Source organism: Rhincodon typus, chromosome 18 (assembly GCF_021869965.1).
Source record: "Rhincodon typus isolate 14 chromosome 18, sRhiTyp1.1, whole genome shotgun sequence".
Classification (NCBI taxonomy): Eukaryota; Metazoa; Chordata; class Chondrichthyes; order Orectolobiformes; family Rhincodontidae; genus Rhincodon; species Rhincodon typus.
Window position 1 is genome coordinate 36,615,394 of NC_063349.1, and position 24,069 is coordinate 36,639,462.

Below are 24,069 nucleotides of genomic sequence, written 5' to 3' on the forward strand. Positions count from 1 at the left end.
CTCCAGCATCGGCAGTTCCTACTATCTCTTATTTTCTATCTGTCTGCTTGGTGCACATTTTGTTTCATTTCCTTTATGCCACACCTTTCTTCTTTTGCAGTTTCCTGTTTGTACGTCTATTTTTATTTCTGCCCAAATCTGTCAGACTCAGCCCCTTGGTCTGTCCTGCAAACATTGTCTCCATTTCCTTTGCAATTCTGTGATTGAGTTCAAATCCCACCACAGTAACTTGATGACATTCAGTGCAATGCATCTGGACATTCCTACATTGGTACAGAAGAAAGCTGCTAGATCAACATAAAAACTGACTCTCCAATGTCACTATACCTGGTCTGACCTACACGGGACTGATTTTATCTCTACAAGGACATCTAGGGCTGGATAATACATTTTTTAAAAAAATTGTTCTATAAATGTGAACTGTAATTGTGCTGATAATCTCTTTATCCATCATCTGTGTTTCTTTCAACTTCTGTTACTCTGCCTGTTTTTCAATCCCTGACAGTCTAATTTCACTTGGTCCGTTTTGAACTTCTGTTCCTGGCTACACATGTCTATTTCATTGTTTCATGTACCTGTGATATCTGTGCTAGTCTTATGCTTGTATGTGTTTCTATCTCTGTCCTTGTAAATCAAAACCTCTGGTCCTATATCACTGATGAAACTGAAGACCAGTCCCAATTTGCCCCATATATCAACAGAGCTTCATTGACCTAAAACCTCATACCAAGCCCCAAAATCATCTGTGTGAAATGGTGAGGTGTAAGGATGAGTTTCAGATTTCTTAGATGGTGTGGCAGGTATGTAGAAACCTCTCTCCCCATTCGCCCCAAATTCTTGTTAATGTAAACCTCTTTAGCATAGAGCATTAATTTGTGTTTCCGGAAGGAAAAGAGCGGTAATGGAAAGGCTTATCAGCCATCAATTTTATTTTTTCTTTGATGGGGTTGAGGGGGTCTGGAAGGAATGTGGTGATGGGAAGAAGAGGTGCCCAGTCTCCTCTTCATTTGGAGGACTGAGGAGTGGATAGACAACCTGCCAAGTGAGAGAATGAATGAGGGAGTCAGGGTGCAGTATTCAGTATGGCCAGTATGTGGCAGCACAGAACAATTCAGGGTAATACTTCATATCAATTGATGCATTCTGCTGTTACCATTAACAGATTTAACGTGAAAATCGGTCATTTTGTAGGATTATCAACTGATGTAACTGTCACTGCTTGGTACATGTTGACAGAATTTCCTTTGGTTCTTTTCTTCAAAAGCCAAAGCCTAGTTTTGGCCGTTGCAGTCAATTTTAAAATTGAATATTGTGATCCACTGAGTGTTTGCATAACTACAAAAAGTTATGTAATAGAGGTACCCAGGATTGATTATTGGTCAGTGGTTACGTTCGGATTCAAATTACTTTGCAAATAAAATTTGGATGCTGTGCAACAGATTATTTCACCTGATCCTTAATTAGTGTTTGCTACCTATAAATGCTTCAGGGTGGCTGTTGTCATCTGATTATTCCAAATGTTACTAGAAAACATATAGTTATCTGATTTGTGAAATAGATACTCATTAAATGTTCAACTTTCAAAAGCATTGCTATTTAATGTTTCTTCCCTGAGACATCAGTTTTGAAGTAATTGTAATTACATCCATATATATATATGGAATTTAAACATGGGAAATAATGCTTTTCAAAAGATAGTTAAGGTTTGAAATATACCTTCCACAGCCATAATGCAGAATTTCTCATTTATAATTATATATTTAGCAGAAGTATGAAGACGCAGTATCATAAATCTTCTGCGCTAATTCATGATGGAAGTATTGAGCTTGGACTGAATAAGTTTGTATCATACAATACATGACTTCATTTTCGTACAATTATAGAATCCTTACAGTGCAGATAGAGGCTATCCAGCCCACTTAGTCTACACCAGCCCTCTGAAAAGCATCCCACCCTATCCCTATAAACCCACAGTTACTGTAGTTAATCCACCTAACCTGCACATCTTCGGATGGTGGGAGGAAACTGGAGCACCTGGAAGAAACCCATGCAGATACCGGGAGAATGTGCAAACTCCACAGACGGTCACCTGGGTCCCTGGCACTGTGAGGTAACAGTGCAAATCACTGTGCCACCTCATATTTTGCTATCACAAATCATATGTCTTCTCTCCCCAACTACTTCTTAAGGAATAGTTTGATTCTTTTGTTTGAGTTTGTTAAACAATTCTTGTGAGAGAGCAATAGATCCAGATCTGTAAGTGAATCATATATTAAAAATAAATAACTGTAACCTCATGTTTATTTTAATCTTTCCTGTTCTATTTTCATCATATTGATTAGAAGTTTTATAACCCAAATGGGAATTGTTATATTTTGAAACTTTATTTGCAGAAAAGCATGTAACCAAAAAAATCCTGTACCGAGCTGAATTGGATTTCTGGTGTTTGAATCCAAGTGTCAATTTTGAATTTCTTTAAATATTTATTTTCTTTACACCAGGTTTTCCTCTGCTGTTGAAAGTGTTGGGTCTTGTAGGAATGCATTATCATTGGCGAGTACCATCTAGAACCTTACCAATACAATGAATGTTTGTTTGTAAGCTACACAATTTTAGGTGAAATGTGGTGCCTGTTTTATGTTGTCTTTCAAATATATAAATTTGTGAACTCCGGCTGAAATGGCAAATTAGAAGGCAACTGGTGTATTTTCTTGCCACCTCCATAGCCTGACTGAACGACTTCTGATGGCCTGCAGCGGCACTGAGACATGAGACTTTGGGGAGGGAGGCCCACGTGACTTGTAGAGATAAGGTTACCTCATGGAGATAAAACTTTTAGATCTGGACACTTCCCCCTTCTTGGCTTTTTTTTTAAATTCAGGTTTTTGTATCTTTAGATGGTTGTTTTTTTTTTAAAATTGGCTTTTTGTACCTAAGATGGCACCAGTGAGTGGCAACTTTATATACTTTTCACTGTACTCCTGTACTTAAGTACACAAGGCAATGCCTCTGCATTACAAACAATTTCAGCTGCGAAGCAACCTGTCAGGACTATATTGAAATGCCAGCCTAAAGTGTGCTCAAATCCTGAGGTGGGGTTTGAATTCCAGTTTTAGCTTGGAGACAAGAACTAACTACAAACCCCAACTGATGAAGCTATATTCAAATACAATAAGCCTCACATTGATAAGAGTAAGAATCGTAGCATCATGCTTTGTGATCTTATAAGTTTCCCGCTGAAAACACTGGATTAAATAACTAGTCTTTTAAAGCATTGTGCGTTCATAAAACTTAGTTTCAATTTTTACTTTTGATCTTCGCTAAATCTATAAATTTTTTTTCTTTCCTATATCCAGTAGATCATAGATGGCAAACAGGCCATTAGTACAGAACAAGTCGATCTCATAAAGTCATTGAAGGCAGCATCCTGCCCTTTATCTGAAATGTTAGGGAACTGTTCCCTGGAACATCTCTCTATTGTGGTGAAAAAGGTGTTTGGTATGCCTGCCTTTACTCAATGCATTGCCCAATACAGGAGTTGGGAGGTCATGTTGTGCCTGTACAGGACATAGGTCAGGCCACTTTTAGAATACTGCGTTCAATTCTGGTCTCCCTGCTGTAGGAAAGATGTTGTTAAACTTGAAATAGTTCAGAAAAGATTTACAACAATGTTACCGAGATTGGAGGGTTTGTGCGATAGGGAGAGGTTGAATAGGCTGGGGCTTTTTTCCCTGGAGCTTTGGAGGTTGAGGGGTGACCTTATAGAGGCTTATAAAATCATGAGGGGCATGGATATGGTAAACAAATAAGGTAAAAACCAAAAGAACGGCGGATGCTGTAAATCAGGAACAAAACCAAAGTTGCTGGAAAAGCTCAGCAGGTCTGGCAGCATCTGTGAAGGAAAAAACAGAGTTAATGTTTCGGGTCTGGTGACCCTTCCTCAGTGTGTAAATAAGTAAGGTCTTTTTCCCCGGGTAGGCGTGTCCAAAACTAGGTTTAAGGTGAAAGGGGAAGATTTAAAGGGGACCTGAGGAGCAACTTTTTCACACAGAGGGTGGTGTGTGTGTGAAACAAACTGCCAGAGGAAGTGGTGGAGGCAGGTACAATTACCGCATTTAAAAGGCATCTGGATGGGTACATGAATAGAAAGAGTTTGTAGGGATATGGGCCAAATGCTGACAAATGGGTCTAGATCAGTTTACAATATCTGCTCGGGATGGACAGGGTGGCCTGAAGTGTCTGTCTCCATGCTGTGTAATTCTATGACTCTAATTCTAATAAAACCTAATTCTAATAAAACCTAATTCTAATTTTCCATCACCCAGGCTGAGAGGAACAGTGAGGCTTCAACCTGGAACAGTAAACCAACTGGAAGCACAGCTTTGTTGTTCTTTTAAGTCACATTCATATTAATAATCACAACATTAATTATCCAAAAGAAAAAGGGGTAACATTCAGGATTTGAATTTATACCATCTGGGCATGTTTTGAACTATGCTAACCTTCTCAGTTATGACCCTTTCAGACTTGAGAAATAAGTGAAGAGCTCATCTGTAGAGTTTTGAAAGAGATGTGTTATGTTAGTTCACATAAAAACGAACCATTGGAAACCGTATTTATTCTCTAAACCATCATTACAGGCTTTGTATTTTTATGAATTTCGATCCCTTCGGTCATTGGATAAAGACGTTATGGGAGATCCAACAGTAAACATTCCATTACGGGCAACAATCTCTCACAAGGCCACAGGTCAGTAAATCATGTGTTCCTTACTTCTTTTCTGTATTTCAAGGCATGTTTGTAAATGTCTGCATGTTATAACCTGCCTGCTTTACTTGTACTGAAAAGTATCAGGTTTGAAAAGCAATGTAAACAAAACAGCTTTTTCGTGCCTTAAAATAGATAAGGTTGTGAAAATTTTAACAACGTAACAAAGCAGACTTGACTATAAGTAGATTTAAATGTTCAGATTAAAAATCTGATTTTTTTTCCCTTCCACAATGTCAGAGGGTAAACACATTGTTGGCATGGCATTGAGACACCAGACTGGAGGTGTTTATGCTTTGATATCCTGGTCTGTACTGAGTCATATGGTGTTAGCCTGGGCAGCAGCTGAGGCCCAGCATCACTAGAAAAGAGCGAGAGAAAACAAGTCTCTCAGTTCTGTATGACTATATGATGATCCATGCTGAGTTGTGCATATGAAGACAAGATAAAACTTGATTGTGATGCTTCTCTGCACGCAAATGTTCCAATTGCCTGCCAGCGCCCAATGTTAGACACTCACGCACAGATTGGTGCAAGATGTTATATGTGCATTTTATCTTTAAACACTCCATGTGCTGCGTGCAAACAGTGTTGCAACTCTTCCTGGCACTTAAGCTGCAAGTTACTCACACAGAAATCAACTGGTTGGTGTAATGTTTGCTTCATAACTTATGTTTCATTATTATTGCAGTTAAACAATAGCTGATGAGTCATCGATTATTAGACTATTATAATTTACAGGTCATTGGTTTTCTGTATTAGTCGGCACCATTAAGGGGTGCGGTGGGGGAGAATCTGTAATGAAATATTTCTGTGCTTGAATTCTTCCAAGATCTCATGAAGCACTTGACCCTGGCAGTACTTTCCAACTTTTATTAGATATTTTTATACTCCGTGAACTGAAAAAAACGTTGAAAAGAAACTTCAATGATGTATAGCTTGCATGGTTTAAATAGTTCAGGATGAATTTGTCTTTATCAATTTTCCTAACTTTATGAAACCACCTGAGGTCCAATCAATTTTAAATGGTAAAACTTCAAGTTTTTGATTAATGTTCTATTTCTTATCGCAATAGTGAAGTTTACTGATCTGTCATGTTACAGCTAAAAAATCGACTATAATGATCCCTTTTTTACTGGGTTGAAGAAATTCACATGATCTTGTACAGTTTGGACTGTAGAACTGAACTTACTGAACAGTGTTGTTGTGTACTAAAGTTACAGAACCCCTGTGTTTTATCCTCTGAGCTGGAATTCTGTCAAAAGAAAAATCAAAGGCCACATTGTCTGAAAGAAAACACTGATTTAGAAAGTTAGAAATCTCAAAGTTAAAATACAGCCGGAATTTAAGGTCCAGTAAAATACAGTATGCGAATGTTTGGTAATGTTGAGCTTAGTTCAATAATTAGGTAAGGTGTTTTTCTCAATGTTTTCAATGGAAAGAATAGTTAAAGATGAAAAATCTCAAATGAGTACTTTGCATTTAAAATTACCTGAAATCATTGTTTTTTTTTGTTTGTAATAGCTTGAAGTTTCTTTAGCTAGAATGCAGTTGTGACCTTGCTGATGAAAACCACATATAGAAACTGATTGTTGCACAGTAGGTCATGACTCAATAGTAAACTGGACACCTCTCAGGAGTCCAGGATGTAGGCATCTCTTTCAGCTCACTGCAATACTGCATACTGCAGTCATCTCCCTTCTGCCCAGTTTCTGATGTTCTCCACTCACCTGACCCTTCTCCAAACTGATCTGTCCTAATGTTTCACTTTGTATTATTGTCAAGCCAGATTCTCACTTCCACCTCTTTTAGTGGTCTACTCTCTCAGTGATTTGACTGGTGGATGCCTAAAATGTATGTTTTTCTCCTTAAGTATGTTAATGAGGGCGAGCACCTGTTGAAAGATGCCTCAACAAAATGTATTTTCAATGAGCAACTCAGCAAATTCATCAACCTCTGAGTCTGCACACAGGAGATTGCTGGTTCCATTTAAAGAAACAGCCTTCTACAGATTGGGAAGGAACTGTACCTCTTAAAGCTCCCCTCAACTCCTCAACCTCCCATTCAGTCCTCTCCTATCAACAACTGTCATTTCCAACCCTCTTGCTACAACTTGTTTGAATGCATTTTTCTCACAAGCGAACTGTTTGTGGAGGCACGTAAGATGTAGATGGATGTTGATGCCCAATTCTGGGGGAGCTTTGGTTCTCATTGACTGGGCACACTGTGCTTGGACAACGTTGAGTCTGGGCCTGTATTTTCTACCACAAGCTTCCCTGGGAGATTGGCTCAGATTCATGGGATTGGGAGAACCTATCTCAAACCAGTCTGAAGTTACACTTGCCACTATTTCCTGTAGAATCATTCTGGAACACATCCTGTCAGTGACATCTGCAGAATGGACAAAGAAGGGAAAAGAGGAAGAACCCCATAAAAATTACAGGAGGCGCATTTGTATGTTATTTTTACATGTGTTATAATTAAAAAGAGACAAGTGCCCCAATCAGGTTACTTTCCTTCAATATTCCCTCTTTTTAACATTTGGAAATTTGTCAAATATGTAAATGCAGATAAGGAAAAGGGGTGGCTCAGTAATTTTGAGTTTTGCTATAAGCTGTTTTGACATTTTTAGTTGTGCAGATTGGATTTCCTTGCCTTGGCAGCCAGGATGGGGTAGCAGCTTTTGAGGTCACAGTGGTCATTATGGATGTGGAAGGGAATGTTGTTCTTCAAACACCTCATAATGCAATATTCTTCAAAACTTGTCAAAGAGGTAAGCCAAATCGTTCTGCTAATATATTTCATTCATATAAGTTATCTGAATCATGAAAATTTTGTAATATTAATTCCTTTCTGATTCAGATTCATGCTGTTAATAAATTCAAGTTTCTAGTGAGATTATGAAACATAAAATAAACACTCACTATAGGGGCCGAAAACTTTAAACTGGGTGAGCCATGAGCATTGCTAAATAGGCATCAATCTACCTATGTTTCATCTATTGTCTAATTTTGATAAACTCATCCTTCAGGACTCTAATTTGAATCTGTAATCAATTTGCTGGTTCTTATTGAAAAATCAGTCTTGATTAACTTTTCTAATCAGGTGAAAACTCAGTGGAGGAAATTTAAATTAAACCCAGTCATTTACCCACATCTCATCTCACTGCTTTCCTGCTATGATGTTTACCTGCTGTTATGAGGAGGAGGACAGAGTACTCAAGTAAATGAAACAGAGTTTTCCTTTCAGAAAGCAGATTGAGGCCCAGTATTATAGCCCAGTAATATAGTGTTGGTCTCCAAGTTGTTCTTTGGATGATCAGTTTTACCCTTTATAGTACGAGATTATAAGGGTAAGATTCCATCTTGCTCTTGCCTACACTTAAAAAAGACTGACTAGAAAGATTAACATTAAAAGACTATAAACGCAAATTTTAAGATTGAACCTTTTGAGATGTGAGCAAAATCAGAAATTTGTTGGAACCCCTCCCCCAATCCAATTATGGAACCAGTCAGCATAGGTAGCAAGGTACCTTAGCTGATTGCAATTTAAAAAGAAAAGCAACTGCACTGAACCTGTGCTTACATTAACTGATAAAGGGCAAACTACTTAACTCTAATTGTAATGTATACCATCCCTTATGAATCATGTGAATAAGGTAACATTATGAACGCATTGGTTATTGAAGATTTACAGGAACTTTTTTTTGTGCAAAGCTAAATGTCCAGGGGGCTGTCGCAATGGAGGTTACTGTACTGACAGACAGTTCTGTGAATGCCCTGATGGATTCTATGGACCTCATTGTGAGAAAGGTAATAATGATATGATAGTCTGTGGATTTCTGTTTTAACATTTTTAAATCCAATTCATTCAGACAAACAAAGTTTTATATGTGCAACAAAGATTGGTCAGTTTTATAACTGATGCACTGCTTTCTGTTCAACGAGACACTGTGCCTTTTTCTGAAGTTGTTGCTTTAAACTACCCAGGGAAAAGAAGGAAAGTTGGCAGGCAAATCACCTGGAGCCTTTCACACACTTTCTCGCAGCCAGTCACAGAGCTGTATTTGTCTAGTCTCTTGTCAGGAATGTGGTGCAGCAAACCTAGAGCAAAAATATTAAAACACAGCGAGAATAATTTAGGAATGAAAAATAAATTAACTTAAACTAAAACTATTTGAGTTGCTTTGTAAGCTAAATTAATGTGTTATTTTGGAAATGCATAATATTTCAAGCTCACCTGTGCCTTAACGAAAAGAATGCATTACTTTAATTAAATAAAGTGAGCCTCATGATTATGCATATTTTGATGGCACAAATGACCTAACCAAATGCATCTTCTCAGAACAATCATTGCAGTTGACTTTATCGTACAGTTTACCATACTTTGACATGTGTTCTCTTTTACTGAAATATATATTCACTATTAGAAAAGTAACAGAATATGCAAAAGTTAAAGCTGCATAAGTTTTGAATTAAAATGTGAAAATGTTTCCATTGGTATTTTAATTGACCACCATTATCTTATAAAAATTGCCCAGATAATCTGTTCATCTTTACTTGGCCTGTGCTGTCATTTGAATTCTCCTTCCTTTAAACCACATACGTTGCCCAACCCCTGCCACATCCCCAAGCAGTGTTCCTGTTTAGCCCCTTGATTTCCTACCATCTCCACAGGCCTGCCTGCTCACAGGACATGGTGGTGGTGAATGAGATGAAGTCACAGACCCCTCAAGTTCCACGGCTGCTTTTGAGGGATTGTGCATGTATGTCAGGGACCTCAATCCTGTGGTACCCAGCCAGCTATGTCAGCAAAGGCTAACAAGGGAAGCTGAGTATATCATCTCATTCACATGGAATATGTATTTTTTGCAGGGGTCTGCTGAATTTCTGTTTGTGGAGAAGGCTCCCTGAAATCCTGCAGTAAGGTTAAAGAGGAAGGGAGCTGACATTCCATGCCTCTGCCTCTTTTGTTTTAAACCCCTGAACTATACTCTGGGTATAAATCAGTCCCTGCCAGTTTTGCTTTTAAAATGTAAGATAAGATGTACAGAATGGTTCTGAAAATGCATCAGCCAGTAAGCCCAGCAATTATATTGGGACTGAGCCCACCATTCACTCCACCTCAGTATGTGGAGTCAACCAAGAACGTTTTTCACTTTTTCTTTGGAAAGGCATTACACTCTGGGTAAATATACCCTCATATTTTAAAAGACTTCAGGATACTCTAGCCTACTTCCTGGCCTCATTGAATTGTTAGTAATGGAGGTGCAAACAATATAAGGGAAGAAGAGTGTATGTCTTTTCAAGTGCATTCTTTGAGATTATTAATAATCTCAATGAAATGTTTCTAAGACATGCTATCTTGAGAATCAGTGCATTTCTTAAAAGAAAATCTTTCAAATTTTCCTTTTGTTTCATGTTAGCTCTGTGTGTCCCCAGATGTTTGAATGGAGGTCTCTGCATCAGTCCAGGATTGTGCATCTGCCCTCCGGGATATTTTGGTATAAATTGTGATAAAGGTAAAAGAAGAACCTGGCTGAGAAACTGTTTCCTTTTCTTTCATTCAGATATGTTTGGTGAATGTTTGTCTTTATCATGGTGAGGGATGTGTGCAGAAATGGAACAGTCTGGCTCTGTGATCACTGAACACAATAATTAAACAAGATATAACTCTGAGATGACTTGGACTCCCCACAAACCACAGTCTAGTGAACAATTACAAGAAGGGCTATTTGTTCATTAGATAGTTTTGCTAATGGTTGAAAATGCGTTGTTATCTTCTTCTGATGGTCTTTCAGAGTGAGCAGAATGTTTGCTACAGAGTACATCTAATGTCAAGAAACTGCCCATCAAATCTTTTAAGTTGATGAGTCTTTTGCATAGCAGCTATGACAGTGGTTCTGGCTGACCAGATTCTTGCTCCTACTACTTGCCATTTATTGATTGAAAGCATTTGCAAATTGATAATCAACCTGTTATTTTATAAGTGCACCTTTCATGGCTATCAAATCCCTGAACAGGACACAAAGTTGAAACATCTGGCTTAGAGGTGGAACACTACATTACTGTGCCACAGGTTGCGCATCACAGTAGCTCAGTGGTTAGCATTGCTGCCTCACAGCACCCGGAACCTGGGTTTGATTCCAGCCTTGGGTGACTGTATGGATTTGGTTAATTCACCCAGTATCTGTGTGGATTTCTGCTGGGTGTCCCAGTTTCCTTCCACAGTCTAAAAATGTGTAGATTAGCTGGACTGGCCACGCTAAATTGCCCTGTAATGTCCAGGCTAGTGGGTTAGCCATGATAAATGTGGGATTACAGAAGTGGGCTGAGGGTCTGGGTCTGGGTGAGATGCTCTTTGGAGGGTCAGTGCAGACTCAATGGACTGGCCTCTGTGTGCACTGTAGGGATTCTATGATTCTAAAATCTCCCTGCATTATCTGTTGACCATTGTTAGATGTCACTTAGCTCGTGCAGAACTGTGATATTTAAATAAAGAGTTTCCTTCCCACTTTTAATTTCAGGCCAGACTTATGTTACTGATTTAACATTGGCAACAGGCCCAGAAGAATAGCTACAAGGAGAGGAGATTTAAAGTCAGTAGCTGGACTGGAATCAGGAAGGAAAGTTAACATTAAAATATCGGCATATTGGAGAAGCCAAGTTGTTGCTCCATTCCTTTTGGAGCTTGTTAAAAGGAAAATGTAATGCTGATCATGTTTCATCATTGTATTATTCAGATTGTAGCTTTATCCAATACAGATGGAGAAGTGTGGGATGTTCTTTGTACTACAGATCCAGCAAAAAAAAACCCCTCAGTCTACTCAATATGCCATAAATCCAATGTCAGTAAAATGGCTGGCAGGTCCATGTGACATATGTCATTTCACACAACGGCTTTGAGTGAGGCTGACAATCAGGTGCCAGATTATGTGTAATTAGAAAGATTGACAAACATATAATGCACTTCAAGGATATGATAGCCAGCAGAAAGAGAGAACTTCCAACCTACCAGCTCAAACAAATTTAACCCAACGTCTCAGAATGAAAGACTATATTCACAACTGAGCTAGGCAGGTTTCAGATCTACATTGAAATTGAGGAGGAGGCAGGAAAGCAGAGTTAAGCCACAATTAGATATGCTATGATCAGTTGGCTGAATGGCTTATTCCAGCTATTTTGTGGATCACAGAAAATGAGTGTATTAAATATGCAGCCATAGATTGAACATTTAAAGAAGGACATTAGTTCAGGTTATGCTATGGGCAGTACGTTGTGTTGCAATAGTTGTTGAAAATTATACTGAGTATCTTGTATTGAAATTGTTTTATTTCAGCAAACTGCACCACAACCTGTTACAATGGTGGAACCTGCTTCCATCCTGCCAAATGCATTTGTCCACCAGGTTATGAAGGGGATCAATGTGAAATAAGTGAGTATCAACCTTTTACATTTGCATGTATCAGTTTTTATTTAATTATTTGTATTTGTCAGAAGTAAGTGTTCAACAAAAGTGATTTGTTTGTAATGGTGAACAAATTCTGTACAATCTTTAAGCTTTATCTTGATGCTGTTATTCGCAATTAGTTTGCAACTGAACTGAACCAGTTAGCGAACAGATGATTAAATAGATCAAAGTTTTTGCATGCAGGCCATTTATTGTCGATGTGACGAAACAAATTTTTAAAATCTTAATTTATATTGTCGTTATGATCTTTGTAGAAATCAACAACTTTAAAAAAAAGAAATTCTAATTTCTAATAAATAGCCAAAGGATGACATAACAATATTTCATATTGTCAGTCATTTATTGAAACTAAAAGAACTGTCAACTAATGACTGTCTTTATAAGCATCTTAGACTTGATCACAGTATGGAATGCCCCCTTCTTATTTTTAGCCCAAACACATACACACTTTGGTGTATGTTTCACTGTCTCTTTAAAAAATATTAATTTCATGGACTCAAACATTTACAGCCCATCATGTCTGCACCAGACTAATCCCATTTTCCAACTTTTGACCCATAGCCCTTGAGATTACGGGAACATGCGAATACCTAAATATTGATTAAATGTTAACAAGAATGTCTGACTCGGTCAGCCTTTCAGGCTGAGTTCCAGCCTCTGGGTGGAAAAAAATGTTCTCCTTAACCTCCTTCTTAGCCTAATAAAAAGATGCTGCTTGGTTATTGGCCCATCTACTAATGGAAAACGTGCCTTACTATCCATCCTATATGCCAGCTTTATAATGTTATACACCTCTGTCGGGTCCCTCCCAACCTTCACTGCTCCAAAGAAAACAACACCAACCAGTCTAGCCTAACTTAATATACCTTAGCTCAGACCCTCCAACCCAGGCAGCATCTTGATAAATCTCTTCTGCACCCTCTGTAGTGCAAGCAAGTCCTTCCTAAAATGTGTCAATAAGTCAGTGCACATGGAACAGTGCACATGGGGTAGGTGACGGCCTAGTGATATTATTGCTAGACTATTAATCCACAAATCCAGCTAATGTTCTGGGGACCCGGTTTCGACTCCCACCACAGCAGATGGTGGAATTTGAATTCAATAATTAAAAACAAAAGTCTGGAATTAAGAATCTACTGATCACTATGAAATGATTGTCTGGAAAAACCCATCTGGTTCACTAATGTCCGTCAGGGAAGGAAATCTGACAACCTCACCTGGTCTGGCCTATATGTGACTCCAGACCCACAGCAATGTGGTTGACTCTTGATTGCCCTCTGAAATGGCCTAGCAAGCTACTCAGTTGGACCAATCGCTACGAAGTCTCAAAGAAATGAAACTGAACGGATCATCTGGCATCGGCCTAGGCACCAGAAAGGACAACAGCAGAAACAGCCCTGTCGTCCCTGCACAGTTCTCCCCACTAACATCTGGGGGTTAGTGCCAAATTGGGAGAGCTGTCTCACAGGCAGGACAGTGGTATACAGTTGGGAGGGTGTTTCTCCAGGAGTCCTCCACATTGACTCCGGACCCCATGAAGTCTCATGACTTCAGGTTAAACATGGCCAAAGTAACCTCCTGCTGATTACCACGTACTGTCCTCCCTCAGCTGATGAATTAGTGATCCGTTCAGTTTCATTTCTTTATTGTTGAACAACACTTAGAGGAAGCACTGAGGATGGCAAGGGCACAAAATGTACTCTGGGTGGGGGATTTCAATGTCAAACACCAAGAGTGGCTCAGCAGCAGTACTACTGATCGAGTTGGTTGGGTCCTAAAGAACAGAACTGCTAGACTGGGTCTGCGGCAGATAGTGAGGGAACCAACAAGAGGGAAAAACATACTTGACCTCATCCTTACCAATCTGCCTACTGCAGTTGCATCTGTCCATGACCGTATCGGTAAGAGTGACCACTGCACAGTCCTTGAGGAGACAAAGTCCCGTCTTCACATTGAGAATACCCTCCATTGTGTTGTGTGGCACTATCACCGTGCTAAATGGGACAGACTTCGCGCAGATCTAGCAACTCAAGACTAGGTATCCATGAGGCGCTGTGGGCCATCAACAGCAGCAGAATTGGACTCCAGCACAATCTGTAACCTCATGGCCTGCCATATCCCCCACTCAACCATTACCATCAAGCCAGGGGATCAACCCTGGTTCAATGAAGAGTGCAGGAGGGCATGCCAGGAGCAGCACCACGCTTATCTGAAGATGAGGTATCAACCTGGTGAAGCCACCAAACAGGACAACTTGCACGCCAAACAGCCGAACTAAGCTATCCCCCAACCAACGGATCAGATCTAAATTCTGCAGTCCTGCCACATCCAGCCGTGAACGGTGGTGGACAATTAAACAACTCACTGGAGGAGGATCCTCCACAAATATCCCCATCCTCAATGATGGAACAGCCCAGCACATCAGTACAAAAGATAAGGCTGAAGCATTCGCAGCAGTCTTCAGCCAGAAGTGCCGAGTGGATGATCCATCTCGGCCTCCTCCAGTTGTCCCCAGCATTACAGATACCAGTCTTCAGCCAATTTGATTCACTCCACGTGATATCAAGAAATGGTTGGAGACACTGGATACTGCAAAGGCTACAGGCCCTGATAACATTCTGGTAATAGTACTAAGGACTTGTGCTCCAGAACTTGCTGCTCCTCTAGCTAAGCTGTTCCAATACAGTTACAACACTGGTATCTACCCGGCAATGTGGAAAATTGCCCAAGTATGTCCTGTACACAAAAAGCAGGACAAATCCAAACCAGCCAATTACTGCCCCATCAGTCTCCTCTCGATCATCAGTAAAGTGATGGAAGGTGTTATCAACAGTGCTATCAAACAGCACCTGCCCAGTTTGGGTTCTGCCAGGGCCACTCAGCTCCTGACCTCATTACAGTCTTGGCTCAAACATGGACAAAAGAGCTGAATTCCAGAGGTGAGGTGACAGTGCCAGTCCTTGGCATCAAGGCTGCATTTGACCAAGTGTGACATCAAGGAGCCCTAGCAAAACTGGAATCAGTGGGTATCAGGTGAAAACTCCATGGTTGGAGTCATACCTGACACATGGGAAGATGGACGTGGTGTTTGAGGTCAGTCATCTCGGCTCCAGGACATCTCTGCAGGAGTTGCTCAGGGCAGTGTCCTAGGCCCAACCACCTTCAGCTGCTTCATCAATTACCTTCCCTCCATCATAAGGTCAGATGTGGGGATGTTTGCCAATGATTGCACAATGTTCAGCACCATTCGTGGCTCCTCAGATACTGGAGCAGTCCATGTCAAAATGCAACAAGTTCTGGACAATATCCAGACTTGGGCTGACAAGTGGCAAGTGACTTTCTTGCCACACGAATGCAAGGCTATGATCATCACCAATAAGAGACAATCTAACTACCACCCCTTGATATTCAATGGCGTTACCATCACTGAATCCTCCACTGTCAACATCCTGTGGGTTACCATTGACCAGAAACTCAACTGGACTCACCATATAAACACAGTGACTCCAAGAGCAGGTCAGAAGCTAGGAATACTGCAGCATGTAACTCACCTCCTGACTCCTCAAAGCCCGTCCACCATCTACAAGGCACAAGTCAGGAATGTGATGGAATACTCCCCACTTGCTTGGATGAGTGCAGCCCCAACAACGCTCAAGAAGTTTGACACCATCCAGAACAAAGCAGCCCACTTGATTGGCACCACACACAAAAGTATTGACCCCCTGCACCACTGATGCTCAGTAGCAGCAGTGTGTACTATCTACAAGATGCACTGCAGAAATTCACCAAAGATCCTCAGACAGCACCTTCCAAACCCACGACCACTTCCATCTAGAAGGACAAGGGCAGCAGATATATGGGAACACCATCACCTCCAAGTTTCCCTCCAAGCCACTCACCATCCTGACTTGGAAATATATCGCCATTCCTCACTGTCACTGGGTCAAAATCCTGGAATTCCCTCCCTCATGGCAACACACAATAGGTGGACTGCAGCGGTTCAAGAAGGCAGCTCACCACCACCTTCTCAAGGGCAACTAGGGATGGGCAAGAAATGCTGGCCAGCCAGCGACGCCCACATCCCACAAATGAATGGAAAAAAAACTCCAGTTGTGACATAACCAGCATTTTATGCAGTTTCAGAATTCCCATTTCTTCTGGATGTAATCGAAAATTACTTTCATCTCCTGAGTTTATTTCTGAACTTTTACGTTCTCAAGCTTTCAACTTTGGAACTATCTTTCATTCTGAAAGTTTTCCTGGCAACTTCTCCCTCTCACTAAATCATGGCAAATCTTCCAGCCTTATTTTAACCTCCCATGGAGCTCTGGTCTTTTCAATCGAATCACAAGCTCTAACAGTTATTACAGCACAGTGAACCATAAAGACTTAGGAATTTAGTTGCTGTGTGTCACCTGAACCCTGTGTCTGATAGTTTTCAATGATATCATAGAAATCCTTCCCCTCTCAGCCATTTCAGTAGCAACATGCATCACATAAGGGTTAAGTCTAGACAGAAGTGCTGATTAACCCTCCTTGAGAGCGCAACTATTCTCTTGAAACTAAATGGGACAGTTTAAAGTGCAACTACATACAACCTGAGATGCTGAACACTTTACTAGTCCTTGGAAGACCAGCAGTCTATCCACTGTAGTGTATAGGATACCACCATTGTCTCCAAGTGTAAACTCTTTGCTCCTTGAACAATCTGGGTCTTCTTTCACTTTCAACAATCAAACAACCTAGGCTTGCTTCAGAGATAGCAGGAACTGCAGATGCTGGAGAATCTGAGATAACAAAATTTTCTGAAGAAGGGTCTAGGCCTGAAATGTCAGCCTTTCTGCTCCTGTGATGCTGCTTGGCCTGCTGTGTTCATCCAGCTCTGCACCTTGTTCTCTCATTAACCTAGACTTGCTGTCAGGCAGACTGCAGCACAAGTCACATGATCCTGTTCATTTTGCACTAAATTTAAAGACACGGACCTAAAATATTACTCTCTTAAACCTATAATTGTATGTGCAAATGAACATAAGTTCAGAGCAGGAGTAGGCCATTTGGCCCTGAAGTCTGTTCTTCCATTTTTAATATGTTTGTGGCTGATCTGATTGAAACTTCCACATTCCTTGCTCCCCCAGATAACCTTTCACTCCTTGCTTCACAAGAATGTGTCCATCTCTGTTTTAACAAGATTCAAAGACTCTACTTCTGTTACCCTTTCTGGAAGAGTTTCAAAGACTCATGACCCTCTGAAAGGGGAAAAAATTGCCTTATCTCTCTTAAATAAATGACCCTATATCTTGAAACTGTGACACCTAGTTCTAAAGTCTCCCGCAAAGGGAAATATCCTTTCTGTCTACCTTGTCAAGCCTCCTGATCTTTATAAACATTTTAATTAAATTGTCTCTTACTGTTTGGGTGTCCAGCACATATAAGCCTAGCCTGTCTAACCTTTTCCAATAAGATAACTTGCCCATTCCAGATATTAGTCTGGTAAACCTTCGCTAAATTACTTCCAACACCTTTTGTACCTTTTTTTAATTAAGGGAACGACTGCTGCATGCAGTACTCAAGATGTGGTCTCACAAATGTCCTATAAAACTGAAGCATAACCCCCCTACATTTGTATTCCATTCCCCTTGCAATCAACAAAAACATTCTATTACCTTTCCTAATTACTCGCCAAATCTGTGCACTAGCCTTTTGTAATTCATACACTAGGTCAACCAGATCCCTCTGCATTTCAGCACTCTGCAATCTCCCTCCATTTAAATAACATAAAATGGACAATTGCTCATTTTCCAAATTATACTCCTCTTGCCAGATTTTTGTCCACTCACTTAACCTATCTATGTTCATCTACTGTTTGCTTATGTCCTCATCACAGCTTACATTTTACCTGTCTTGATGTCAATAAATTTAGCAACTTTATCTTAATCTAAATCATTCATATAAAATTGTAAGAAGTTGAGGCCCCAGCACAGATCCTCATTCCACACCATTTGTTATATCTTGCCAACCAAAGAAAAGATCCACTTATACCTACTGTCAGCTTCCTATTAGCTAGGCACCTCCAATCAAAGCCGATATGTTATCCACTATACCATGAGTCTTTAATTTCCACAACCCTTCCCTTTAATGTGGCACCTTATGAAATTCTTTTTGGAAATCTAAGTACCATTAGATCTGTACTTTTACCCCACATCCACAGCACACATTACTTCCTCAAATAACTGAAATGAATTGGTTAAATGTGATCTCCCTTTCTCATAACCATGTTGATTCTGACTGGTTACCTTGAAATTTTACTAAGTGTCCTTCTGGAATATCTTTAATAGCTTCTAAAGTTTTCTGTGTGAAAGATGTTAAGCTAACTAGTCTTTAGTTTCTGGTTTTGTCTCCCCTTTTTGTTTTTGAAATATCACAATCCTAAGGAACCTTTCCCAAATCTACGGAAGTTTTGAAAATCAGAGCCAATGCATCAACTGTCACACTAGCTGCTTCTTTTAGAATCCCAGAATGAAGTCCTTCATGATCCAGGCACTTGTCAACTTGCAGCTCCAATAATTTACTCAGTACCACTTCTCTGATATTGGTTTCATTCAGTTCTTTCCTCCTTGCCATTTCCTGAATTATGACCAAAATAACTCCACAAATGCCGGTATCCTGTCATCAAGTCACCCTTTCTTTACACATGGAAAGTCCTTGAGACTATCTAGCTCCCTCAAATATACCTCAGAATGAACAGACCCTCTGACAATCCTGTTTATATCTGTCAGCCAGGGCTCCCTGATTGGACCAGATTACCAATCCCAATCAGGGAACTCATTCTATATATCCACCTGGCTGACCTTGTTACAAACACTACAGTAATTATTTCAGAGATGCTACTTCTACATTGATGACAGTTGAAAAGTAGCTGTTAACTTTATAATTGTATCAATTGCATTAATTATTAAAGAAGGTGTTAACTATTTATATATAAACACTGAAGTGTTAAAATGAATTCAATGCTGAAACTCTAAGATAATGGGGAAGAAAAAACTTGACATTCTATACAGTTACTAACCATGCACATTAAAATAGAAAGGAAAGAAATCACATCTGAATGTGGTCACCTACTTTCTCACTAATATCACAAAATGTCATTTAAGTTCCAGCTATGAATGTGATCTTTTGTTTGACGTGTTAGATTTTAAATGATCAAATATCTCAAAGCTCCTATTGACGATAAAAAACAGCAAATTATCTTAAGAGCATATCAAGAAATCTTAAAACACATTTTGCAACCACTTATATTAAAATTATTGCACCATACATTTATTTGTGTGTCCCCTTCAGTCTGCCTATCTGACCCCAAACTCCCCTCTCTCTTTTTGTATGACAATCTCTTAGAGTCATAGAATCAGAAGTCTATAACACAGAAAAATGCCCTTCAGCCCATCTGCACCTGCCAGAAACAAGCATTAACTGTTGTAATCCCATTTTCCAGCACTTGGCGTATTGCATTGTATGCCGTGGCATCATATGTATGCATCGGAATACCACTTAAGTGATATGAGGGTTTCTGCCACTATCACCCTTACAGGCAATAAGTTCCAGGTTCCCGTCACCCTCTGGATGAAAAAAATAGTTTCGTTATATCCCCTCTAAACCTCTTGCTCTCACCTTAAATTTATGTCCCCTGGTCTTTGATCCCTCTACCAAGGAGAAAGTTCCTTTCTGTGTGTGCCTCTCAACTATGTCCCCTACTTGATGTCCTCTGCTTCAAGAAGAACAGCAGTAGTCTATCCAAAGTCTTCATAACAAACTGTCCAGACCAGACAACATCCTAGTAAATCTCATCTGCACCATCTCCAGTGCAATCTCAGCCATCCAATAATGTGGATTCCAGAACTGACACAACTGATTCCTGGTCAGTCTGTCTATTTTAATTAATCTCTGGTTCTTGACTGATCTCTTCACAATGTTCACTACTTGTCCCCAAATTCTCAACACCATCCTTCTAGCACTGCACTGTCCTGTTCCTGCTGGGAGCTTGCAACTTTCTCTTCTCCAACCCAGGCACCAACTTTTTCTCTCCCGGCAGCAACCCAAACTCTTATCTTTCTCTCCCTATCAATATAATTTACAACCATGCCAGCCACCACCTTTCCCAACCTCCTCCTACTGTTGTTTGGTGCTCATTCTGTATCTTCTACTGAAGTCCCATAATCATTCTGCCATGTTAAATGTGCAGTTACCTCTAATGCTTTCAGGATGTCGCACAGTAACAGCATTAACTAACCAAGACAGATGCAGTACAAACAGAAGATATGATGTAGCTCTCAGACCAGGTTATAATTCACTCACTATTAACTTCTTAGTCCTGGGCCACTTGGGTCAAATAAATGTCTGATTCTAGTGTTCCCTATTTTGCAGCCCATTAATTCAACAATTTTGTATTTAACTGAGCTTAATTCTACCTCCTTGTAATATTTATTATTAGCAACTGAAGTATGTTGGATCATTAGAAATATGAATTTTTCAGAGCTAAAAACTACTCTCTATCTCACAGGTAAATGTCGACAGCCATGCAGAAATGGAGGGAAATGCACTGGGAGAAACAAATGCAAATGCATTAAGGGTTACCAGGGTGATTTGTGCTCTAAGCGTAAGTATCTTGCAACTTGAAAAATTGTCTCTTGCTTTTCGAGCTCCTCATAGGTTTTGTGATATACTAGAGTCCACCTTCACTTGCAACCAATTCCAGAGAAATGTATTTGCAGATGTTCACCAGAAAGCAAAAAAGCCTAGACTGTAGGTTACAATACTTATATATTGCTTCCTGTATGGAAGACTAAAAGACGCATGATCATCCTTCAAGAATGTAAGATTTTGTAAATAAAAACTAAATTTAAATTTCTCTGGTTGGTTATTTTATCTTTTGATTCTCTTACAATTGCCATGCTATAAATTGACTCTTTCTGGATTGCTTTGTTATCACAGCATTACAAAATCTTGGAGATTGCAATCAGGGCACCTTTTGACTTCAGAAATGAACTGAACATGGGTTTCAAATGGAATTTAATTGGAAACTCTTGTTCTTCAAGAATTTGAGGGTGAAATTGATCTTCATTGAAAGTACACAATTGGGCAATACCTAATCAGCAGAATTTAAGTCAACGGTCAAGAAAATTGGGCAGGATGTGAAATGAGCTGCTGGATTCCTTTTGCTAGTTCATCATTTACTTGAAAGATCAGCTTCAGTCCCTTTAGTTGCTTTTGATAATTATGTGAATAAATGGGTGGCACTGCACTATTCAAAATGACAAGATCTTTAAATGTTCATCATACTATCAAAGCTCTCATGCATCATGACCACCTGAGTAAGATTTCTGTTGGACACTTATAGAAATGTACAATGTCAAGGAATAAATTTTATCAAATGGGTAAGAAAGAAATATGATGGAAAAATATTAAAAACTATTTTAAAAATAATTTGGTGCCAAATGATATTTCAGAATATCTGCACTGATCTTTTCAAAACATTAAGGTATGCTGGTTACACAAGTGAGGTAACAACATTGATCTTTTAATAACCGCCTAAAAGGTAAACTTGCCAGAAAGAGTTAGATGAATACATTTTTTTTAAATTAAAGAAATAACCATTCCCATTTGGGTTACCAAATATTTACATGCAGATTGACTACAACTTTAAAAGCCAACTATGTTTATTGTGTAGAGCTGGATGAACACAGCAGGCCAAGCATGTTCATCCAAGCTGCTTGGCCTGCTGTGTTCATCCAGCTCTACACCGTGTTATCTCAGATTCTCCAGCATCGGCAGTTCCTACTATCTATGTTCATTGCGTGTGAGAAAATTTAAACATAGTTGAGAAGAATTAAACTTTCACACTTTTTGTTTTTTTTGCAGCTGTTTGTGAACCTGACTGTGGACCACATGGATCCTGTATTGAGCCCAACAAATGTGAATGCAGGGAAGGCTGGCATGGAAGACACTGTAACAAGAGTAAGTGGGAATGAAAGGGCATGTTGAAACCCTGACCTATTTCACAGCCGCTCTTGCCAAATAATCTTGAAAGCGTATATGATCTTAAGAATGTATTAAATCCCAGGTAATCTGATACCTTTCAACTAATTATTATGGTTCTTTGTCCCATTTAATAGAGACTTATCGAACCAATAAATCAACTCCTGAATAAATTTAATGCTTTAATGCCGGATTTGGTTTCTCTTACAAACCAAACTTCTATAGAACATCAAGTAATCATTAAATGGAAATCACAGTTGCTGTAGCTAATTGAGGCTGTAAATTGAATGCAGAACATATCCTTGAAATCCTATCAGTCGAGTGTAGCTTTGTTGACATATTCTTACTGTTATACGCTTGCTGTTTTACTCCTAGTCTATTCTTTCACCAGGTCTGCATTGCAACTATTCAAAGTCACATCAATAGTGCAGATGCTGGAGATGTATCAATTGGTTGTTTTTAGCTCTCTGATTTTTTTTTGAAGGATATGGAGCCAGCCTAATGAACACCCTGAGGTCAGCAGGCTTCAAGCACAGACAGCATACGCCTTTACCTAAGGAGAATGTTGAGAGTCACATACCAGCCGAAACTAATTACATTTGGTAAAGGAAAACATCTGAAACCTTTTTACTGTATGTACAGTTTACGACTCGACTAACCCCACTGAGTACTAAGTTCAAAAAAAGTCTGTAATGGAAAAACCACTCCTCTGTTTTGCCATACTATCTTCAAAACTACACTTAACATTGGAGCAAAAGCTCTCTAACAATGAAAATATTCTTTTCATTTTCTGCATTTTAACAGAATCACTGTACATTTTTGAAATATTTTAATATTTACACTAATGAATTTAAATTAATGAACTTTTAGACAATAGCTACATTTGATGCAGCAATAAACATCAAACAGGTATTATTTATACACAGCATCTATTACTTATTGAAGCCAAGGTAGCTGGTGCACTAAGAAGGGGTGCCAGTATATATATTTTAAATATGTATATACATATTTGTGCACAATACATAATGAACAAATTAAATATTCAAAATATCTTTAATTTACATCAACATTGATATTGCCGAGAGATCAAAGGCCACTTAAAGTCAGTTCTAGAGTAATATTAACTAGTTCTGCAAGCCTTCCAATAGATAACAGACCTGTTTTTCCACTCTATTCTGTAGCCTGATAGGTTTCATTACAAGTAATGTAACCTACAGTCTAGGCTTTTTTGCTTTCTGGTGAACATCTGCAAATACATTTCTCTGGAACTGGTTGCAAGTGAAGGTGGACTCTAATATATCACCAAAACTTTTAAATAAAGCTGTTACATGACAATGCACTAGATGTTTTCACCTGACTAGCTCCAAAGCAAAGTTACAAAAATTGGGTTCTTGCACGATTGGAGAACCGAGAAGTGTAACTTTCTCATTTTCAGGGTACTGATATTAGCAATCTACATTAATCTAAATATTATCTTCACATTTCATTTTATGCATATTTTATCTAAAAGCTAGAAGTCATTTTTCAAAATGTTTCATTTACAAGGCAAATTTAGAAACTGCTGTATGCATCTGTATAAATATGAGCAAAATAAAGACTTCATATCTTTCAGAACTTGTGTTAAAGTCTGGGTGCAGTATGACTGATTATTTAAAATATTCATAGCTATAAACTGGTTGTTATGTCTATGTTCAACAAGTAGGAACATTCAACTATTTTATTGAAAATTTATTGTGTTGCCAATTATTTGTAAATTATTTCCAAGTAATAGTTATATGTCTTATGAATGCCTGGCCATCCTTA

The 24,069-nt window shown here is 39.2% G+C and overlaps 1 protein-coding gene across 1 annotated transcript in view; it reads left to right on the forward strand.

Annotated features, from left to right (window-relative positions):
* The window catches only part of wif1 (wnt inhibitory factor 1), a 32,859-nt gene extending 9,256 nt beyond the window's left edge, over positions 1-23,603 (forward strand). Inside the window, exons 3-10 of the mRNA XM_020532939.2 lie at positions 4,641-4,749; positions 7,400-7,540; positions 8,484-8,579; positions 10,193-10,288; positions 12,106-12,201; positions 20,792-20,887; positions 22,150-22,245; positions 22,751-23,603. Coding sequence (XP_020388528.1) covers positions 4,641-4,749; positions 7,400-7,540; positions 8,484-8,579; positions 10,193-10,288; positions 12,106-12,201; positions 20,792-20,887; positions 22,150-22,245; positions 22,751-22,872 — 852 coding nt within the window. The 3' untranslated portion in view covers positions 22,873-23,603. The remainder of the gene's footprint in view (positions 1-4,640; positions 4,750-7,399; positions 7,541-8,483; positions 8,580-10,192; positions 10,289-12,105; positions 12,202-20,791; positions 20,888-22,149; positions 22,246-22,750) is intronic.
* Positions 23,604-24,069: the final 466 nt, after the last annotated feature.